Here is a 19422-nt window from a genome sequence, read left to right as displayed (position 1 = left end):
ATGGAACATACTATGCTGCCACTCCTCCCTTGTGCATAACAGGGTATTAAAGCTTCATAAAGGAGATCGGACCCTTACAAGATCCGTCACTGCAGGAGTCCCTTAAGGAGGAGTCCTCTCTGGCCTTCTGTTTTCATCTGTCATTTCCCAACTGGTTGCACACACGCAGTGTCTACTGACCTTTGCTGATGATATCAAAATATTCACACCCATCATCCCCACTCAAGACCTAGATCTAGATCTAGTAAAAGTGGAAATTAACAAACACTCACCGCAGTCGCATCTTACCTCTGCCAGTTCAGGCTCAAGATTAATCCTGCTGTCCGAATTCATTGTGTATTCACTGAAGCAAAATCCTTCATCACTCCAGCCATCAGCACTCTCATCCCAATTGTGTCAAGCCATCGTGATCAAGGGGCTGTGTTAGACTCCAAATTTCGATTTAAAGTCCACTTAGACATGCTCCTCACACGTGCTTCGAAACTCCCGTGGATAGCAAAGCAACATCTACATATCACTGGTAAAAAGGCAACTGAAGTACATTAGAATAGTTATCTTTCCACCTTTATTCTATGATGATGAAATTTGGGCCTCAGAGGCATCGTCAATAAAGAAGCCATTCTTTGCAGCAGAATTCTGCCTCCTAAAGTGGGCCAACAGGAACCACAACCTTCCAGCTCTGATTCGCACCATGTAGCTTGCCGACCCTCTCGAGATTCCACGGCTTCCCACTGAAAATAACGACCAATACCTCCTAGCAACAGTCAAGATGATAACTGGCATAATCGCAACACCTTCTTTCTGAGATACCTGTGGCTGGAGGATTCCTCCCCCTTCTGCCCTAAGGACAATACAGAGTTCTATCCGCGTTCAACACAACCATCTCTCGGAGAGGTTCCTCCCTTAAAAGATGCTCAAGCAGACTCAGAATCTTGACGCAGACCTGAACAAATCGAAGATATAGGGAAAAATTCTCAATAGCAGGACCGATAACTCAACTGTATATTTACATCTGCTTCAGTCTGATTGAACTTGTGCTCCTATCTCGATGTTAGACCTGCTCAATCAGACCTAACCCTTGGAGAGGAGAGGACTCCTCTCCTTTGTATTTGTCACCTTTATGTTTTCATTTGCAGATAATTGTATAGTTGCCTTTGTACAGTTACTTTTTTGTTTTAATTTTGAAAATAATTGTTGTTTGAGAATCCCGGAAGTATCGGGAGGAGGCTGTGAAACCCTGACCTTATCGCCGTGAAGGACAATAAAGATTATCTCTCTCTCTCAGAAAATCGACCTCAAAACAAGTGCAATTTACAGACAATATACACGGAGCAATATGGCCTTAGTCGCTGATGCTCGTAAAACCCTACCACAACAAAATAAATTTGAGCGTTTAAAACTTCTATACCATCAAGCATTTCACAGAGATATTTCTCATCACTCCGTTGTCAGATTGTTCGCTTCTCCACCGATGAGGTGTGAAAGTAGTCATCCCGGTTTCGATCCTAATTTTTGGAGGGTAAAACTGAGTTAGGGACCCGTCCATCATGAACTACAAGCTGAGATGTTGATGTTGATTAAGAGCTTCTCCCTTTTCCTTGTTTCCCTTTACTCTTATATTTTCATTTTGTTTCCTTCTGGTCTACTTTTGGTAGCGTAGCAGGTTGAAATGAGTGTTTCGTCCTGAATATAATGGGGCCGAATCCGTGGTGAGGGCCGTCAATTAGAAGAAAAACTGGGATTGTAAGATTTATAGTTCTGCCTCTTCTATTTCAGGCCACATTTCCTCGTCTCGATCTCTTTCCTGTCTCTAAGCTGTTTTATACTCTCTCAAGAGGCCTATTTTATCCATAAATTAAAAATGTGTTATGTGAAATATCATACATTTTAATTAAATGGTATACGTCTTCGCTGGAGTAGTGCAGTACCGACGCAACTCGCGGTTCAGTACATTCATAATACGAAATCGTTGCACTCAATAACAGCTTAAGTTTTCCCAATGTTACGTATGGACTGAGGCTATGCGATGTTTGTACAAATACACTGAGTGGCCATTTTACTAGATAAATTGATCCTTTTCACGAAATGGAACGCTCCTTCAGTAACAGCATCGCGCGTTCGTACCATGCAATATAAATAAATCAGGTTGGCAGTTGTAGGGATGCTGCATGTGTACTTTAATGCGAGACGAAAGATTTAAGTGACTTTGAACACGGAATTGTAGTCGGTCCAAGACCGGTATGAGTATCTCAGAAACTGAAGTCCTGCTGGAGTTTTCATGTATGACTATTTCTGGTGTATTGAGATTGTCCCCAAAAACATCCAGCCAAGGGCGATCCAATAGCTGGGAACTAGTTAATGTTATAGGCCAACGGAAGCTGATAAAGGATTATGCAAGGTGACAAAATGGCTAGGAGCGAATAATAACAATCCGGTGGTAAAATACCTTTCAGAACGCATAACTCGTCCTATCTTGCTACGGATGGGATATCGCAGTCGATGAATGAACGGCATTTCATTCCTATCACTAAAAAAACAAGAAGGTATAGTGTTACAGTGATTCCACGAGCACTGACACTGGGCATTGGAGGATTGGCAAAACGTTGTCTGGTCTGATGAATCCAGTGCTGTTTCACATTGATGGTACCAGAGTATGGCGAAAATAGCTTGAATCCATCCATCCTGCTAGATGTCAACAATGCAAGCTATGGTTTGGTGGAGTGTTTTCGTGGTGCACCTTGGGTCCTTGATACCAGTGAGCAAGATTTCGATGCCTCGGGTTATGTAGAAATTGTTTTCGACCAGTTCTGCGAATTCTTTCAATAGAATAACGGACCATGTCACAAGGCCAGAAATTTAGAGAAAGTATTCCAGAAACATGAAGGTGAATTCAGCCTATTGCGAGTGCCTAGGTGAGGCGGGGCGCTCTTATGGTGTTTAAATAGTAAAGATATGTAATATTATCATTATTATTACTGCAATAAAGATTTCTTATATACAGTAGTTTTGTCCTGCGAGTTTTGCCGAAAATTTATAAGATTGAGATTCATAAAAAGTGAGAAAGGTTTATGGATGTGAAAAAAGGAAGTGAAGTTCTACTAGGTATTCAGAAAATTGGTAACTATACAGACTGTAAGAGTTGAAATATCATTTTAATAGTTGGGACATTCTGACCCGATTCATACCAATGACTGTCTATGCTATTGCATTGGGAGCTAATATTGTCTTTTTATGCGTCTTTACTTCAAACATATTCCAAGTGGGGAATTATCAGATGTCCTAGGGACATTTCTGTACTTTGCTAGGAGGATCAAACTTTTGTCCATTTGAGAGTGCCATCGTGAATAAATTAAAACGTTCAGTATTTTAACTCACCTGGAGCATTTGGGAATCGTAACTACCCTGCTCGACAAAATTAACAGAACAAAATGTTTTTCATGAATATTTTACTGTGAACAGTGTCGCTGAAGGAGAATATTTGATATAATGGCATCCTGGCATGCATATTCTTAGTATCCGATAGAAATCGATCTCCCACCTTACACAGCTGCACATTATGCATATTATTCATGCCTACAAAAACACGGGTTGCGACCACATCACAACATTTCTACTTTTTGGCTTGCTCAGTGGGATAGTCACATCACCAGTATTCATCAGAATGACAAGTCATCGTCATTTAGATGATTATTTGAGATGGGGGGCCGTTGAACGATTTGAAGCCTGGCAGTCGCAGGCTGCACGTTGGCTTAATGCCAATGCCAAGGTCGCCCGAGGGCTATTTCAACCAGAGCAGACCCCCTATCTTGCTCTAACAGCCAGACGGAACCCTACGATGTCCTGTGATCAACTATTTCCAACATTTCCAACTGGACTCTGTTAAGAAGGCTCAATTCAAGTGGACTCAGTGCAAGGAAGCCAATGGTTTGTATCCCCTTAATCCTAGTACTTATTCTTCCCTCAACATGAATCGTTGAGGAGGCTTCCATCCTGCAGTGGGTTGATAATGCATTGAGCTGCAGTTTATCCTTTTTTTTTTTTTTTACTTATTCTTCTGCCAACAAATTGTCGGCTTGAGTTAACTGTTCTTTAAGTTTTCGTTTATAATTGGTTAAAACTATCTAATTGACAGTTGAACGTTTGTATAACCACAAATTATGTTTTGAATAAGTTTAAGGTTATAGTTCACCTAGGTTTTGTGACAGCTCCGTTGACAGTTGTATTTTGTATAATGATAGATAATTTGTGTTAAATTAGTTACTAGGTGGTAACCCATTCATTTATAGTTCAGAGTTTGAATACATCTAAACGTTATAGTTAAGAGTTTGTTTACATCTAAATGCTAATTAAGTTATGCAGTTAACTTATTAATTTATTGAGCTATATTTTGATTAGTTTTGTTACGTTTGCTTGATAGGCAGTGACAGATTCCACTGGTGACCTAAATTGTATAACCTATTATTCTTGACTCTTCATCTTCAGGGGATGGCTTCTATTTTCATCGCTTTACTTTCTATCCAATTTCCTTCCATTCAATTTCCTACACTTCCTTTTCTTAAATATCTTGGGGCTCCCAGGCTTGCCTGATAGCCCCAGTAAGAGTCTTTTCCTGGTGGTAGAACCTGGCTGCCTCCACGCTGCATCCATTTGGGATGGGAATCAGAGGATCAGGTGTCCCCTACCCCCTGGCTGCGAAATGCTAGGTACCGGCACTCAACATCCAACAGAACCAACACATCACACACACACACTTGCCGGCATTGGTGCATATCTTTGTCAGTCGCATCAGCGGCGTATAGAGGAAACCCTGGAGACCGCCATACAAACACAAATACCTTGAATCCCATTAACCCCAAACCACTGCAGAGCTCGTCAAAAACTGGTGCCATGAACATGTGACTTGGAGCCCTGACATACAGTTCTGTTCTCTGATGAGTCCCGTTTTAGCCTACAGATTCCAGATGTTATTTCATCTGGAGACAACGAGCAACCATCTCTCCAATGTGGAACCATCTCTCCAACATTAGAGAAAGGAACACTTAAGGTGGAGACGACGTTCTCGTGTGGGGCGGAATAATGATCGACTTCGGCAGCTCTCCATGTTTTTGATAGGGGTACCGTAACTACTGAAGGTATCCAACGACTGCCGTGTCCAGCACGATCACACACTTGAATCCGATCGAACATGTGTGGGACGCCTTGCACCCTGATAGTCAACTCCTCGGTTACTTAGTGTGCTAAGGTCTGCACTGGTGGAATTTGTTGCCACGGCATCTTGTAGACACCCTTGTATCGAGCATGGTTCACCGCTGTCAGGCCTGTCTAGCCGTACTGATGTGATGTGACCATATTTTCGAACATCTTATGTCGACCACTGTAATGTGACCTCTTCGAAATTCTTATAAAACCCCTATAAATGCCCTTTACACCTATCCGAAGTTCCTCGCTGTCTCCTCGTGTCATCGTTATTCTATGGTATACCACCATACCAAATCTTGTCCCGCTTACTCGCAAGCGGCACGAGTTACACTACCTGTTCTGTTAATTTTGTCGAGCAGTGTATTTAGATAGACAGGAAGAAAGAGTCATTGCAACATTAGGATAAAATAAACTATATAGTTATATGTTGCCGCCGTAGCCGAGTGATCAAGGGCGTGGGTACATAAGTACACGTGCTTTGAGTGACTGGGGTTCAAGCCCGATACTGCTAAAACTAAATACAGTGCTGTTTCTTGTATTCTTTCGATCTTGTGAACTCCTCTAACCGTGTGATAGTCCCGGAGCATAAACAGAAAACTTATTTATTTAGAGCGGAGAGCACAGATTAAGCCATGATACAATGAAATGACTATAGCAGATATGTTCACAATGAACCTGAGTATTAGGTTTTCACGTGGTACCAACATAATTGGTTATTTTATATAAAATATTTAAATTAAAAAGAGGCCTAAATATTTAAGAACAAAAGAAAACTCTAGGGCATATTCAAATAGCAATAAGTTAATGTGTTATAAGAAAAAATATACATTAGAGGTATCACAAACTGTTCTGCACCACAATCCTTGAGTTCCATTTAAAGTTTATATAAAGCGTGACTTGACTAGTTTAGCTGTGAAAGCCTCCTAGATGACACTGCCTTTCTTTATTCTCAGTGAGTGCCATTACTCAGGCAGACTGTTATTGTGATGTTTCACAATATTAGAGATACTAACACGTGTAGATGACAGTTATATGTCGTCCGTAGGCTGAAAGCTCTAAAATTCAACAGATTTAGAGAGAACCGCCTCAAGCCTTTTAAGTTCAAACGTGAAAACTTCGCCTCTCAGTAGATGAAAGTGTTCCAGTAATGCTACAACTACTACGATTACTACTATTGTATTTTGCCACTTCTGAGGGATGCCTGTGGTCCAGCCGCTTTCACGTTAACACTCTGTGTTAAGGTCTAAACCGACTTTGGTGTTGTCCTCACAGATCTATATTGTAATTCAGGAGTTCAATTATTGGGTAGAGAATAAATGGAACTGTGTGAAATTTAAGATGGCCAATATCACTGATAAAATATCATCTAACCCCCCCCCCCACCCATTTTCTTCAAAGATTGGATAGATGTGCAGAAGTTTGCTTTCAGCCAGCGGGTGGTTGATTGTTGGAGCAAACTTCCATCTGTAGTGGAATTGGGTAGATGGATGGGATGGACAGGTGATGTGGGAATTGTGATGAGATAACAATTATTACTACTGTCCCACCCCCGAGGCCAAATTATACTAAGATCTTTCCAATTGCTACTGGTGCTTTGTATCCTCAACACACATGCAAGCAGAGCAGCGGTGGAGAATGCCGATGGCAAACTTGATATGACATTTTGATTTCTATTTTGTCGTTGGTAATCAGCAAATGTTCAAAGCCAAATAATACCAGAAAATAGGGCGACATTATTGTAGTTGACTCTGAGGGTATGTGGCCATTCTAGAATATATCAATGGAAAATTAATTTTATTTAAATTGTAGAAGTATTTGGGTAGTAGTTTGAGTAAGAAGTAGCAAGTAGCTGATCTGCCCTTGGCAGAACAGCTACTTGCTACGACCGAGTGGAAACAATCGTGGCTACAAACAGCAATTATAACTAAGGTCAACGGTGTTCTTCGATGCTTCACAAGCAAACGTCTTTCACTGGATGTTAAGGATAATTTATCAGCCTTATCAAAGAGCGGTTTACGATTTCTTCAAGGTTGAATATATTTGGAGCTTTGTCTATTAACATCACTTGCCAGGCTTGGCCTTTTCTCTCGTTTCTTATCAAGATGCAAATATGTATCACAAACGAAGTTCCATGATATGGCACATCAAGCACAATCTTAATGATTTAGTTAGTGGGAGGGGAATGCCCGGCTTGCCCAATGGCTACGCGATTTGTTTGTGCGTTCGCCGGGTGAACCTGGAGTTCAGTATACCCTAATCGGGTACTTACCCGATTAATATCATACGATGTATCTAAACGTTTATAATCAAGCATAACTAACTAGAAATGGTTTAGCTTGTCCTTAGCATGGCTTCAGGATGTTATAAAATTTTAGTCAAACGATGATAATTATTAAAGAAACGATTATAAATCGGATCACTACGTTTTAATGAAGTTTTCCTAGTGTTCTCTTAATAATAATTTCTTTGTAATTACAAGAACATCGTAGTATTTCCTGAAATCCAATAATCATGCTGTAGTGCCGGTGTGGACATTGACTTCACCTCACTTCCTTATCTGCAGAAATGCTTGCAGTCAAACTATGTACTTCCCTTCCTTGTCCCTACTAGCAAGCAATGGACTTGTCCACCGAGATGATCAGAGCATACAGATTGTCAAATTATCCAGTGTTCCAAGGTGCTGTCATAACAAAATCAAGCTGTCTGGGAAGAGACGCGCCAGAGTACTTTTAAGGCCTATTTTACAGTTCAAGCAACCCGCCCGCTTTACGGGTTCAATGTGAAGAGAGCGAGACAGTCTAAGGATCTATTTCTGTTTATTAATGCTTCTTAAATATCACTTTAAACTTTTAAAATAAGAGTAATGACTTTATTTTTAAAATTATAAAAAGGACACGCTTTAATGTGGTCCAAGTAGCAGAACGTAAATTGCAACAAATAGAAACTGTACATAATTCAAAAGAAAATAATCAGTGAAGTATTGTGGGTATGTCACAATTCTTTTACTATTAAATTACTATTAATATTCCAATAAAGATCACCCGAGAACAGCATATTCGCTTCTTTATAGAAAATTTAACAATCAATGACTACAACAGTATTGACATTTGAATATGAATGTTTGATGACCATCTTACTCTGGAATTTTGAGTAATTGGAGTATCTTAATACGGCTCTAGGTTGGTTGTTATTTTATAACCTGAATTAATATCTTTCCAGAAATGCTTGTAACACAGTATTAACGGTTATTAATGCACGCTTCGGGGCCGTTAATACCAATATTTATATATTTATATTCTCCCTTTCATCACGACACATCACATAAGAGTCGATTTTTTTCCCGACGATAACTGGAAGGATTTCTAAAGTCCTCTTCAATGGAGGTTGTAGTTAGCTGATCTGAGGCGGAGGGAGCAGGGCTTTTTAGCCCGTACAATGTGCAAATCGACCAGTGAACACAGTTCTGCACACAAATACGGGTATAAGTCATAAGATCCAATGGTTTTAAAATAATAATTTAAATCCCATTCTTAATGATGCAATCGGTAAGGTGGCTAGCTGATTTCGATGGACCATAAGCCCCTCTTCCTCCTCATCCATTGAGTTTTAGTTCTCCTCACTTTAGTTTTGTGACCGATGGCTGGTTTTTTTTTTTTTTTTTTCTCTTTTATTTTTATATTTTTAGAAGACGGTTGCCTTTCTTGCAATCATTTCTCGTATCCGTTTAACATAAAACAGTCGTAGTTAAATTTTTAAAAACTTAACATTAATTACAAACCAACTAAAAAAGTAACACCAGAAAAAAAAAGCTATTTGATATCGTAAATTAGAAATTTCATTATCAGTAAATATCAGGTTTTTTTTGTTTTTTTTTTTTTAATTAATAAACCTACCACACTCAGAATTATAGAAGTCTGAATGGACCTGAATTATTTCTTGAGAATGTGTGGTCTTGCATTTCATTAAGAACATTTTATTTATTTTTAAATAAGACTACGAAAGGTAGTCTTATTTAAAAATAAATAAGGCCTACGAAATATTTATGACGGATATCCGTGAGTAAATAAATGCCACTGCAGTTAATCCTAGAGATGATTGCCATATTTTCATTCACAGCATCTGATAGATGGGCAGTTCAAAAAGTGTACGTAACCTTAGGGAGCTAACGACCGGTTCCATCTTAGTCCACACAATTACGACTACATTCCTTACACGAAGACCAATACCAGACAAACTACTTCACCTATATTTATTATAGATGAATTTTTTTGGCACTTTACAGACACCAGATCTCATACAGGCCACGAGAAGTAAATTAATAAATTACGCATTATCACACAGCTTACTGATCAGCATCGAGGTCCTGACAAACGAATTCGCTTCCGATAAGAGCAGCGAAATATCCCGAAACATATCTTTAATAACTTACCCAATGACTTTCTTTGTTTAAATGTTCCCATTGTATTGGAGTTCTTATCAGGATTTAGCATTTTAGCCACCACACAATACACAGGGGACGCCAGAGGACACTCGGAATTCACTAACGCACTCGACACAGAATACACACCAGACAGCGACGCTGTGCTGTACGCGACAGAAGCCACCCCTGCTAACCAGCTGAAGCTAAAGCCCTTTAACTGGACCACGTGACTGCAAGCAACGCGTCTCGATTCTGATTGGTTTCAACTTTGACCCGACAGGAGGTGTGGCGAAAGCGGCACAGGCAGCGACGGAGAGGCAGTCACGCCGTGAAGCATACCTTTGACTATTGCTTATCGCGGAATTTACTGCAAATAGACAAAATCACGTCCCCCCCCCTTTCTCCCCGATCTCCCTGCAGTGAATACGAACCCTAGTGAAGATCGGCAACAAGATAGACTCACCGTTGCTATCAGGAAGCACAGATAACGAACACACTGTTCTGTTAACATTTCGGTTGATTTTTTTTTTTATAATTAAAATTAACCTATATATTTTTAAGTCAATAAATAAATTTTATAATTGAAATACGAGATCGACGATTTATGCCGAACTGCTATTTAAAAAAAAAAAGGAAATTAATTATTTTAGCATTATGAACAAACTGGATGCCTAAATCAAATTGCGATGAATTACAAAATTTATTAAATATTTATATCGAATTTTTAAAGGAGGCATTCGAGAGAAAAGAATGCGTTGTGCACAATACAGCCGATTATAGCTTGGATAATGACGTCACTGATACAAAAGAACGCTATTAATAACTCACACAACCAGTCAGTGTTCAGGTTTTATAATAATATTCAGCTTTTTTTTTTATGCTATAAAGCAGTAATTAAAATCTTCTGGATGATGTCTATTTATAATAAAAATATATCACAAAAATTGAGTTAAAAATATGCTTATAGCGATTATTTAATATTAAAATCAAGAAGAATTATGAATTAAACTCCTTAACAGTTAGAGAAACTTAACTTAAGAGAAAGAGCCGGAGATTCTTAGACTAAAGCAAAAACAAAGAGAAAATTTAAAAGTAAACGATATTTTTAATTATTAAAAAAGAGAAAGGGTACAGAAAGTGTTATATAAATTTTAAAGTTTGTTCAATAACAAATTTGATTGGAAGTGTGTGTGTGTATGTGTGATGGTTATTGGATTTATAAACATATAAACATTTTTAAAACATATAAACATATTTTAGAATCTTCAACTTTTATTTCTTATAGTTTGCGAATAATTCAGTACAAATCACATCACAAAACTCCTGGTTAGCACTATTTAATACCATGTAAATAATAATTTTTTGATTTGATGCCTGTTCGAACCGGCCTGATAGAAAATAGCTTTTCTAGAGATTCTGTTTACTAGCTAGTTATCGCATATATACAAGATCTAAGCAAACTTTGTTTAAAAGAAAGAAGAGTGGTAATTTATGGTTTTAAAACGATCAAAAGTTATTATAATAAAAATTTAAACTGATACACATATTAACAAACGTAGTAGTGACATTTTTCTTACAAGTATGTGAATAATAAGAGTAAAGTCTTATCTGGGATGAAAACCTCACCTACCAGGAACACTTCCTGTACACTAAGAAGAAAACTGACGCTACTTTCTGGACCATCCGCCAAGAACTAACTGGCTGCTAGAACGTGACCCTAAGTAGAGATGTTACACCTGTACCACTGTATGCCTCTGAGATTTGGTCCTCAGATTTGGCCATGGAATACTGGATCCTACGACGGATGAACAACAGAGTGGGTAATTCGCTCACCATTTCCAGCTCCATCTTACAAACAAACTCAAAAATGACATCCTGGAGGTACATTATCCTCACCAAGAATATGCCACCCCCTTGCGAAACTGCTGTCTGGACGAACTGATTCCCCATCTGTTGCTGGAATTATCTCGGGAACAAGAACCAGAAAGACTGAACAATCAAAATGGCAACCATCTCTCAGAACGACACTCACAATCCTCTCTAGTCTAAGAAATATGTTCCCAGGTTCTTCAAAGAGCCTTGGAATAGACTCAGTTAAATTTATCAATGACAACACTTACAGACGACTTTGAAGAAACCTACCATAAAGACAAGCTATTGGATTTTATAAGCTCTATCCTTTGCTTTGCTGTTCCGCTAACTCAAAAAGGCCAAAATGATTGGGACTGTCTGCTCCACGAACATGGAACTAAAGTTGTATATAGAATGTTATTCTAAACTGCACCTGTGTAATAACTCCAGCATAATCCTGGTACTATGCATTTGTAAATTGGATTCATACAAGGTATAAAAAACACCTGATACTGAGCTCCGTTAATCAGTGTTACTCTTGTTGTTCAGATGGAAAAGGCAGCGGACTTAAACAAGTTTGACAAAGGCCAAATTGTAATGGCAAGCGACTGGATCAGAGCATATTCGAAATGGCACGGCTGGTGGGATGTCCACGGTCAGCCAGCGAGGTGTTGGACGACCACTGCTCATCGATGTTCGAGGTGCGCGAAGGCTCTCCCGGATGGTACGTGACAACAGAAGGGCGACTGTGGCGCAACTCGCCGGTAATTGGAATGCTGGTGACGGGAGTAATGCGTTACAACACACTGTACATTGAACCCTGCTGAAAATGGGGTTGCGTTGCCGCAGCAGGTTGCTCCAAGTGCCCATGCTGACCATGATTCACCGGCGACAGCGGGCTACAATGGGCACGCGAGCATCGAAACTGGACCTTGAGTAATTGGAAGAAGGTCGTCTGGTCAGACGAATCACGTTTCCTGTTGCACCATGTGGACGGCGGGACACGTGCACCATTTACCAGGAGCCATCACTTCCCCATTTACCTGGGGAAGTGATGGCTCCTGGATGCATCTTGGGATGAAAACAAGCCGGTAGCAGTGGTGTCATGCTTTGGGCGATGTTCTGCTGGGATACCCTAGGTCAGTCATCCACGTTCTGGGCACTCTGATGTCTACCACTTGCAACAGCACAAACACTAAGCTCACAAACAGGTTTTCTTTCCTGTCATTTCCTCCCATGCAAGATGAATATCCTTGTACGGGATGGAAAACTTTTTTTTTTCCTTCTCTCTCTTCCCTTTCTTTCGCCCATCACGGGGCCGGGCCCCGTGACGTAAGAGAACAGTCCCTTTTCTCATTTTTTTTTTTTTTTTTTTTTGTTTATGACACACACACATATGGCCTTACCTTGACAGAGTTTGTGTAAAAATAGAACAGAGCAACGATGCGGAGATCAACACATGTTCTAGGACCGGCCCATACATACCTAATATGGGTACACCTGGTCTCAACAGTCGGAAACACCGACCACTGGGGGGGGGTCTACAAAACAGCCACCAACAAACTCTCTGGGAGTGAGGGCATCCCTGCCACCAAACTACCACAAGGTAATCACATAAGAACATGGCAGAAGTCAATAAACAACATCCTGGGTGCAACATTCCTAACACCTGTTATTCCGAGCGCCGGTGACCAGATACGACTATGCCAAGAGAACGCTGACTACAACTCCTCACATGCTGAAAGAGCCTTCACTCGAGTAGATCATGAAATTTCAGCAAACGAAATTCGAAACAGGAAATCACCTGGCGAAGACTTACTGGAACCTGAAATCGTCAAAAAGACGGTCGAATATATCTCGGATACAATGCTGAACTTTTAACCACTGCCTCACAGAGGGCTACTTCCCCACTGATTGGGGGTCAGCAAGAGTGAGACTCATAATGAAGAACCTAAAAAAGCAACAAGACCTTCCGGGATCCTATAGTCCGATTGCACTGCTCTTGGTGCGCAGCAAGACTTTCGAACAACTGCTCTATCAAAAGATTGAAACTCACTACTTTGGTGCGGGGCTCTCCTCTCCGAATCAATAGGGTTTTAGGAAAGGGTACTCTGCAGCTGATGCTCTGGACAACATAATAAACGAAACACATACCTGCACCAGCAAGTATTTCCTAATAATCTCAATAGATTTTGCCGGGGAATATGACTCGCTATGGTAGCCAAGCGTCCTCGGCAGGCTCCGGAAGGCAAACATACCCATCAACTTATACCGATGCATTCAGACATACTTAGCAAATAGAAAATTCAACGTCAGTGCTCCGTACTGCTAGGTGTCGCGACCAGTCTTGACGGGTTGCCCGCAAGGCTCTGTCCTGGGACCCCCTTCTGTGGAATCTGGTTCTTGATGAGTTCTTAAACTCTGACCTGAACACAGTAAAAACGCAAGCTTACGCCGATGACTTGATAATGATGCTTGAGGCAAACAGCAGAGCCCAAATGGAAGCAATGGCAAATCGAGCCATCTCAACACTGCTGCACTGGACCCAAAAGAACCAGCTCAGAATTTCGCCGGAAAAACGAGTTCAATTCTCTTGAGGGGTTCTCTGGATATTAGGAAACCCACACAGATAAAAATCCATGGAACAACCATAAAGCTAAAAATGCAACTAAAATATCTTGGGATAGTCCTGGATAAGAACATGTCATTCACCCCACATCTCAATTACCTACGTACCAAAATCAGGAATTACTCCGCTATGATTTCCAGAGTTACCAGAAGGGACTAGGGCTTGAAGAAGAGGACACTCTCCATTTTCTACAAGGCTATTTTCTTCCTGGCCCTGTCATATGCTGCAGGTGTGTGGTACAACAAAGCAATCACTGCAGTAAACAGAAGAAAACTGGATACCATACAGCGCTCTAGAGCGTGTTGTACGGTTAGCATCCACGCGCTACAGGTCCTCATTGGATCCCTTCCCCTGGACCTGAAAATTGTGCGCTGTGGACTGCTTTACCAACTATCCAAAGGGAGAGCGGCCACCTGCATTGGCTTCACCACCGATCCAACAAACAACAGAAGTGCTGAAATGAGGCGTCTAACGGCAGACCTGGCAGGCCCGATGGTCCGACTCCCCCAAATGAGCCATAACACGGAAATTCTTCCCAGATGTACATCGGATATACCCAAGCCAGCCTGCATGGTTCGCTCCAGGCCTCCATACCACTTTCTCCTCACGGGACATGGGTCCTTCAGGAGGAAACTCTACGACTTTGGTCCCTCAGATTCACCGCAGTGTCACTGCGGAGAGGAACAAACTTGGGACCACCTCATACATGAATGTCCTACCTACGAGGACCTGCGCCGCAGCCTCATGACAAAGACCTAGTTCACACTCAGGAACCAAGAACATCTCGAGTTGCAAAATGAGGAACACTACCGTGCCTTCACACTCTTCGCGCAGGAGCTCTTTTCAAGGCAAAAAACTCTTCCACGACCATAGAACCACAGACTGACACTTCGTAAAGCTACCAGCATGGCTTCTCAACAAGTCTACAAACCCACAACGATCAGTCCAATCCTCCAAACTCAGCGACTCTTAAGAGATAATACAGTACACTGCAAGAACCAGAGGAGAGAATAAGAAAAGAAATGGAAAAGAAAGGAAAAGGGAAAGAATAAAGTACAAGGAAAGAAATAAGAGAGAAATGCTTTGAAGGAAAGAAAGAAAAACATATTGACTGCGACAACCAAACCTGGACGGGATTCTGTCACATACCTCAACGTCCTGGCAGAGTTTAATTTGAGTGCAGAAACCCCCCCCCCTGCACTAGTTATCCACGATCCCACAGCACCTTGCTGCCAACATGGCACCTGGCAATCTGGACCAGACATATTGCATGGCCACTTTCATTTCCTTTCCCTGGCGGTGTGGGGGAGGGGAAGGGGTATTTTCCCGTCTCCTCTCCTCCTCGACAACCCCCTTTTCCCACCTGGTGGGGTATGGGCCTGCCCCACTGACTTCCTTGGGGGTATTTTCCTATTGCTCCCATATTTCTGTCTTTTCCCTCCAGTCTTCAGTCTTCTCCCCCCACTTCTATCTTAATGCAAGCGAATACCCCACACACCTAAATTTAAATACGTTCATTTTAACTTTCGCCCATATTCAAGCGACATTGCCCTTTACAATTGAAATAAAACTAATTAAATGATTTTTTTGTTTTTTAGGTCCTTGCCACTGAAATCTCAGGAAATTAGGTGGCAGGACCTGCCAGAGCAAATAATTATAATACTGGTGTACCTGGTCTGCCTCCAGGGCGAAAGTGGGCAACGTTGGGCCTCAGCAGGGGATCAGCGGCTAAATGACCAGATAAACAACAGTGTACAACACTACACTTAAACATTATCCCCACACTTTTAAATCTCTGGCCTTTACAGCGTGCTGTATCACCTGACAATATAAACTAGGCAGAGATGAGGAAAACCCCTGGTGCCGTTTGATCCCAAACACATTTTACACTTTATCTAAATGTGGGTGTCACAGTTCACTGTTAAAGCCAGAGATTTAAAAGTGTGTCGGACATATACATAGCCCAAACACTTTTAAATCTCCTGCCTTAACAGTGAACTGTGACACCCACATTGAAAGCAACACGGCGATGGGGGAAACTCCTGGTGCCGTTAGACATGAAAACACTTTACCTAAACATCATCGGCTAATGGGGGAAACTCCGGGCTCCGCTCAGGCAACCCAAACACCTAAACATCATTCTCCGACAACCCGAGCTGTTACTGTGGGCAGGAGGAAACCTGGGAACACCTTATCCATGACTGTGAGGACCTCAGATGTCAGCTATACACACGCATCAACTCCTTACTAAAGAACCGAGAAGACATAATATTGCAAGAAGTCAATTACCGGGCTTTCACCGTCTTTGCTCGAGAACTCTTTGAAAGACAAAGATCTCTGCCACATCATCACCGACCTATGATCCAAATACCAAACACGAGCTGATATCCCAAGCTCTGAACCAAGAAACCCAGAATGAGACTGGCCCACCCAGGGAACCAGGATACCACAAGTAGAGACAAATAAAAGCAACAAACCGGATCAACACAAGGATATAACAAACAGAAAGGGCACATTAGAAACAACCATATCTCGAGAGACAGCTCCAATGTAACGATCTGCAAAAACACAGACGTGAACATCAAGGAAATTACTGCAAAACTCTGAACTAGTGACCACCTGAAGTAGATACATAACACAACACATGTGTTGTGTTATGTTTGAACGTGATGAATTGGACCTGACTTCTGGACTTAGGCCTCCGGCTCTGGGAAATAGCCGGCGTTTAGACAGGAGTTCATGACATTGGTGATAAGCCGTTTTGATACTTTGATTATTAAGTTTAACAACAGGCGGTATGTTTAGATTTAATTCTCTTTAGATCCAGCCAAATCATTTTAAGCACTGAAACCTCAACCAGATCTGACCTCGGACATTTTCCATCCCGCATGGAACAGATTGCATCAGAGACTTCATATGCTGTAAATGATCCTCATTTGCGGGACCTGCAAACAATAAATGTTGCATACGCATATCAGTTTGCTCTGTACATTCAGGGAATGAATAATTCTGATGAGTGATCGTATCGAAGATAGCATGTTAAAGCCAGAGATTTAAAAGTGTGTCTACCTAAAATAGTTTCTTGCCAAGATAATGTCTCTGTACAATTTGGTTGAATAATTGTTGAGAAGGTTTCAGCAGGGTGAATTTTTTCCGCAACGACCTTGTTGGCTAACCCCCAAGGCTCATTTTCCATCATTTTGTGAATCAAACGGTCCCAAGCTAAGCGCTTTTCTTTGTGGATGGTGTTAAAATATAATCTTTTTGCAGCCTTATACAGCTCTAGCAAACATGCAATTTCCTCTGCATCCCTGTTGCTTCTTCTAGCATGCTGATAGTCGTGCCTGGCAGATTTCAAGTTTTTTTAAATTGGTCAATTGCAGTGTAAACCAAAGCACTTCGTTGTCTCTTCTTTTCTTTTTAGTAAAACTCTCATTACAAACAGCAATTATCAGATTTGTTTTTTCTCAACCTACTTTAAAACAGGTAAACGTTTAAAACTTATAATGAATTCATCAGAAGCAGCAACACAAAATTTTTGGTCGAATTGGCTCCAATAAACATTGCTTGTCTTAAAGCGTGGAAAGTCATAAGTCGTACTTGGACAACAAGAATCAGTTTTATACATTACACCAAAAGTTATTACATTATGGTCACTACTTGAGCATGATATAGGAACTTGCCAAATTTGAATGTATTTTCCAAATGAACAATTAGAGTGTGTTAGGTCAATAAATGACTGCCCAGTAGAACTAACAAATGTAGGAGGGTGACCTTCTGTATTCCATAAATTTAGATCCTTTGTGTGAATGAAGTCTTCAGCAGTTTTCCCTTCGGATTGGAGACAGGGCTGTTCCACATAGAAGAATCAGCACTGGCATCAGAATGCTTTAATGGGTTGCGTGTCCTGGCTATATCTCATGTACAAAGACACGAAAAATATCTGCCCGAAGGCACCGTCCAAACCTAGCACAAACCGCATAGTTCGTTCAAAAGATATTGATTTTAGTGATGGTGATACCAGGATCAGCCACGACCATGGCCCCTCACACTCTGGCTACAGCGTTTCCTCCCACACCGGTAACTTCAGTATTAGACTGGATTATTTTACAATTATTCGGTAACCTTTAATAACTTATTTTTAAGAATATAACTCTTGAAGTCCTAAAATTTTAATATTCTGATCAGAAATCATTTTTGAAACGTCATTCATAACGGATAGGACTCTCTGACAATTAAGCTGGATGACCCTAACACTACCATTGATATATCTTGTGAAGAAGGGAATTTATTCATAATTTGTTCTAGATTTCACCTGCTCTTGGGCCCAAGAGCAGGTGAAAACTATGAGTGATCAGAACTTCGTTTTCTGACTTGACAATTCGGGCATACAACTGGAGAGTTTTTGTTAGGGCAGTCATTAAACTGATGTCCCCAAGCACCACAGTGCCCGCAAGTACTTTCCGTCAGGCGGCAATTCTTTGATGAATGTCCATATCCCAGACAACGGAAACAACGTGAAATCTTTTATACCATAAACCAATTTAAATACACTTTATTATTTAACTCTTAAATATATCTTCATAATAGCGACAGGAACCTCAATCACCCAGTGCAAACAATTTTTATTTTTGGATTTAATTTTAAAGCGAATTTAAACCTGTTCTTTCAGGTCCTTCTCGGTATAGTGGGAGTCAGAAAGATTTTTATCTAGCAAGCCTTCAATAAATTCCTGATCTGATGTGTCTTTTCCTACATCGTATACAATCATCGTTGGATAGAGTTTTTTGGGCAAATCAACATTAAAATTAAGTTCTTTAAATTTTGTACATTTTTTAAGAGACTCCAGATCTTTGTTGCCGGCAGTCTCAATCAAGATACCACGATCTCTAACTTGCCGCACCGCTTTTATCTTAATTTGCCTCAACTCAGCCTTGAATTGCTTAGTTATCACTTTTTTGATTTCCTCACTTGTTTTACATTCTGAATCTTGACCTGCCTTAACTATAATATCATGCCTTTGCTGAACCCTTTGAGTTATCGCAACTGAAGTTTGTTCGTACGTACCTTTCGCACACAGGTGGCAGCAGTAGGAGCACAAGGCGCAATTTGTTTTGCTAGCTTACATTTGAGCTTATAATTTTTCATGCTTGATTCAAAAACCAACTTTTCTATTGAGTTAAATGTCTTTGCAACCTCAATAGACTATTTCTAAGAGCAAAAACATGATCTATGATTGAAGAATCAACCATACCTGCAGAACCCTCTTGGTCTGCAAAATTTAAATTATACAGCTGCCCCTCAGCTGGTTCCAATCTCTGAA

At 40.7% G+C, this 19422-nt stretch overlaps 1 protein-coding gene across 1 annotated transcript in view; it reads right to left on the bottom strand.

The window, feature by feature from the left end:
- The window catches only part of LOC150081918 (microtubule-associated protein 1 light chain 3 gamma-like), a 50840-nt gene extending 41053 nt beyond the window's left edge, over nt 1–9787 (bottom strand). The window contains exon 1 of the mRNA XM_090378984.1: nt 9629–9787. Within this exon, the coding sequence (XP_090235110.1) occupies nt 9629–9689 (61 nt within the window). The 5' untranslated portion in view covers nt 9690–9787. The remainder of the gene's footprint in view (nt 1–9628) is intronic.
- Between the last annotated feature and the right edge of the window lie 9635 nt (nt 9788–19422).

The sequence above is a fragment of the Mastigoproctus giganteus genome, chromosome 8 (genome assembly GCF_048544385.1).
Source record: "Mastigoproctus giganteus isolate SK-2022 chromosome 8, ASM4854438v1, whole genome shotgun sequence".
Lineage (NCBI taxonomy): Eukaryota > Metazoa > Arthropoda > Arachnida > Uropygi > Thelyphonidae > Mastigoproctus > Mastigoproctus giganteus.
Note: the sequence above shows the minus strand (reverse complement) of the source record. Positions and strands in the feature narration are given on the sequence as shown.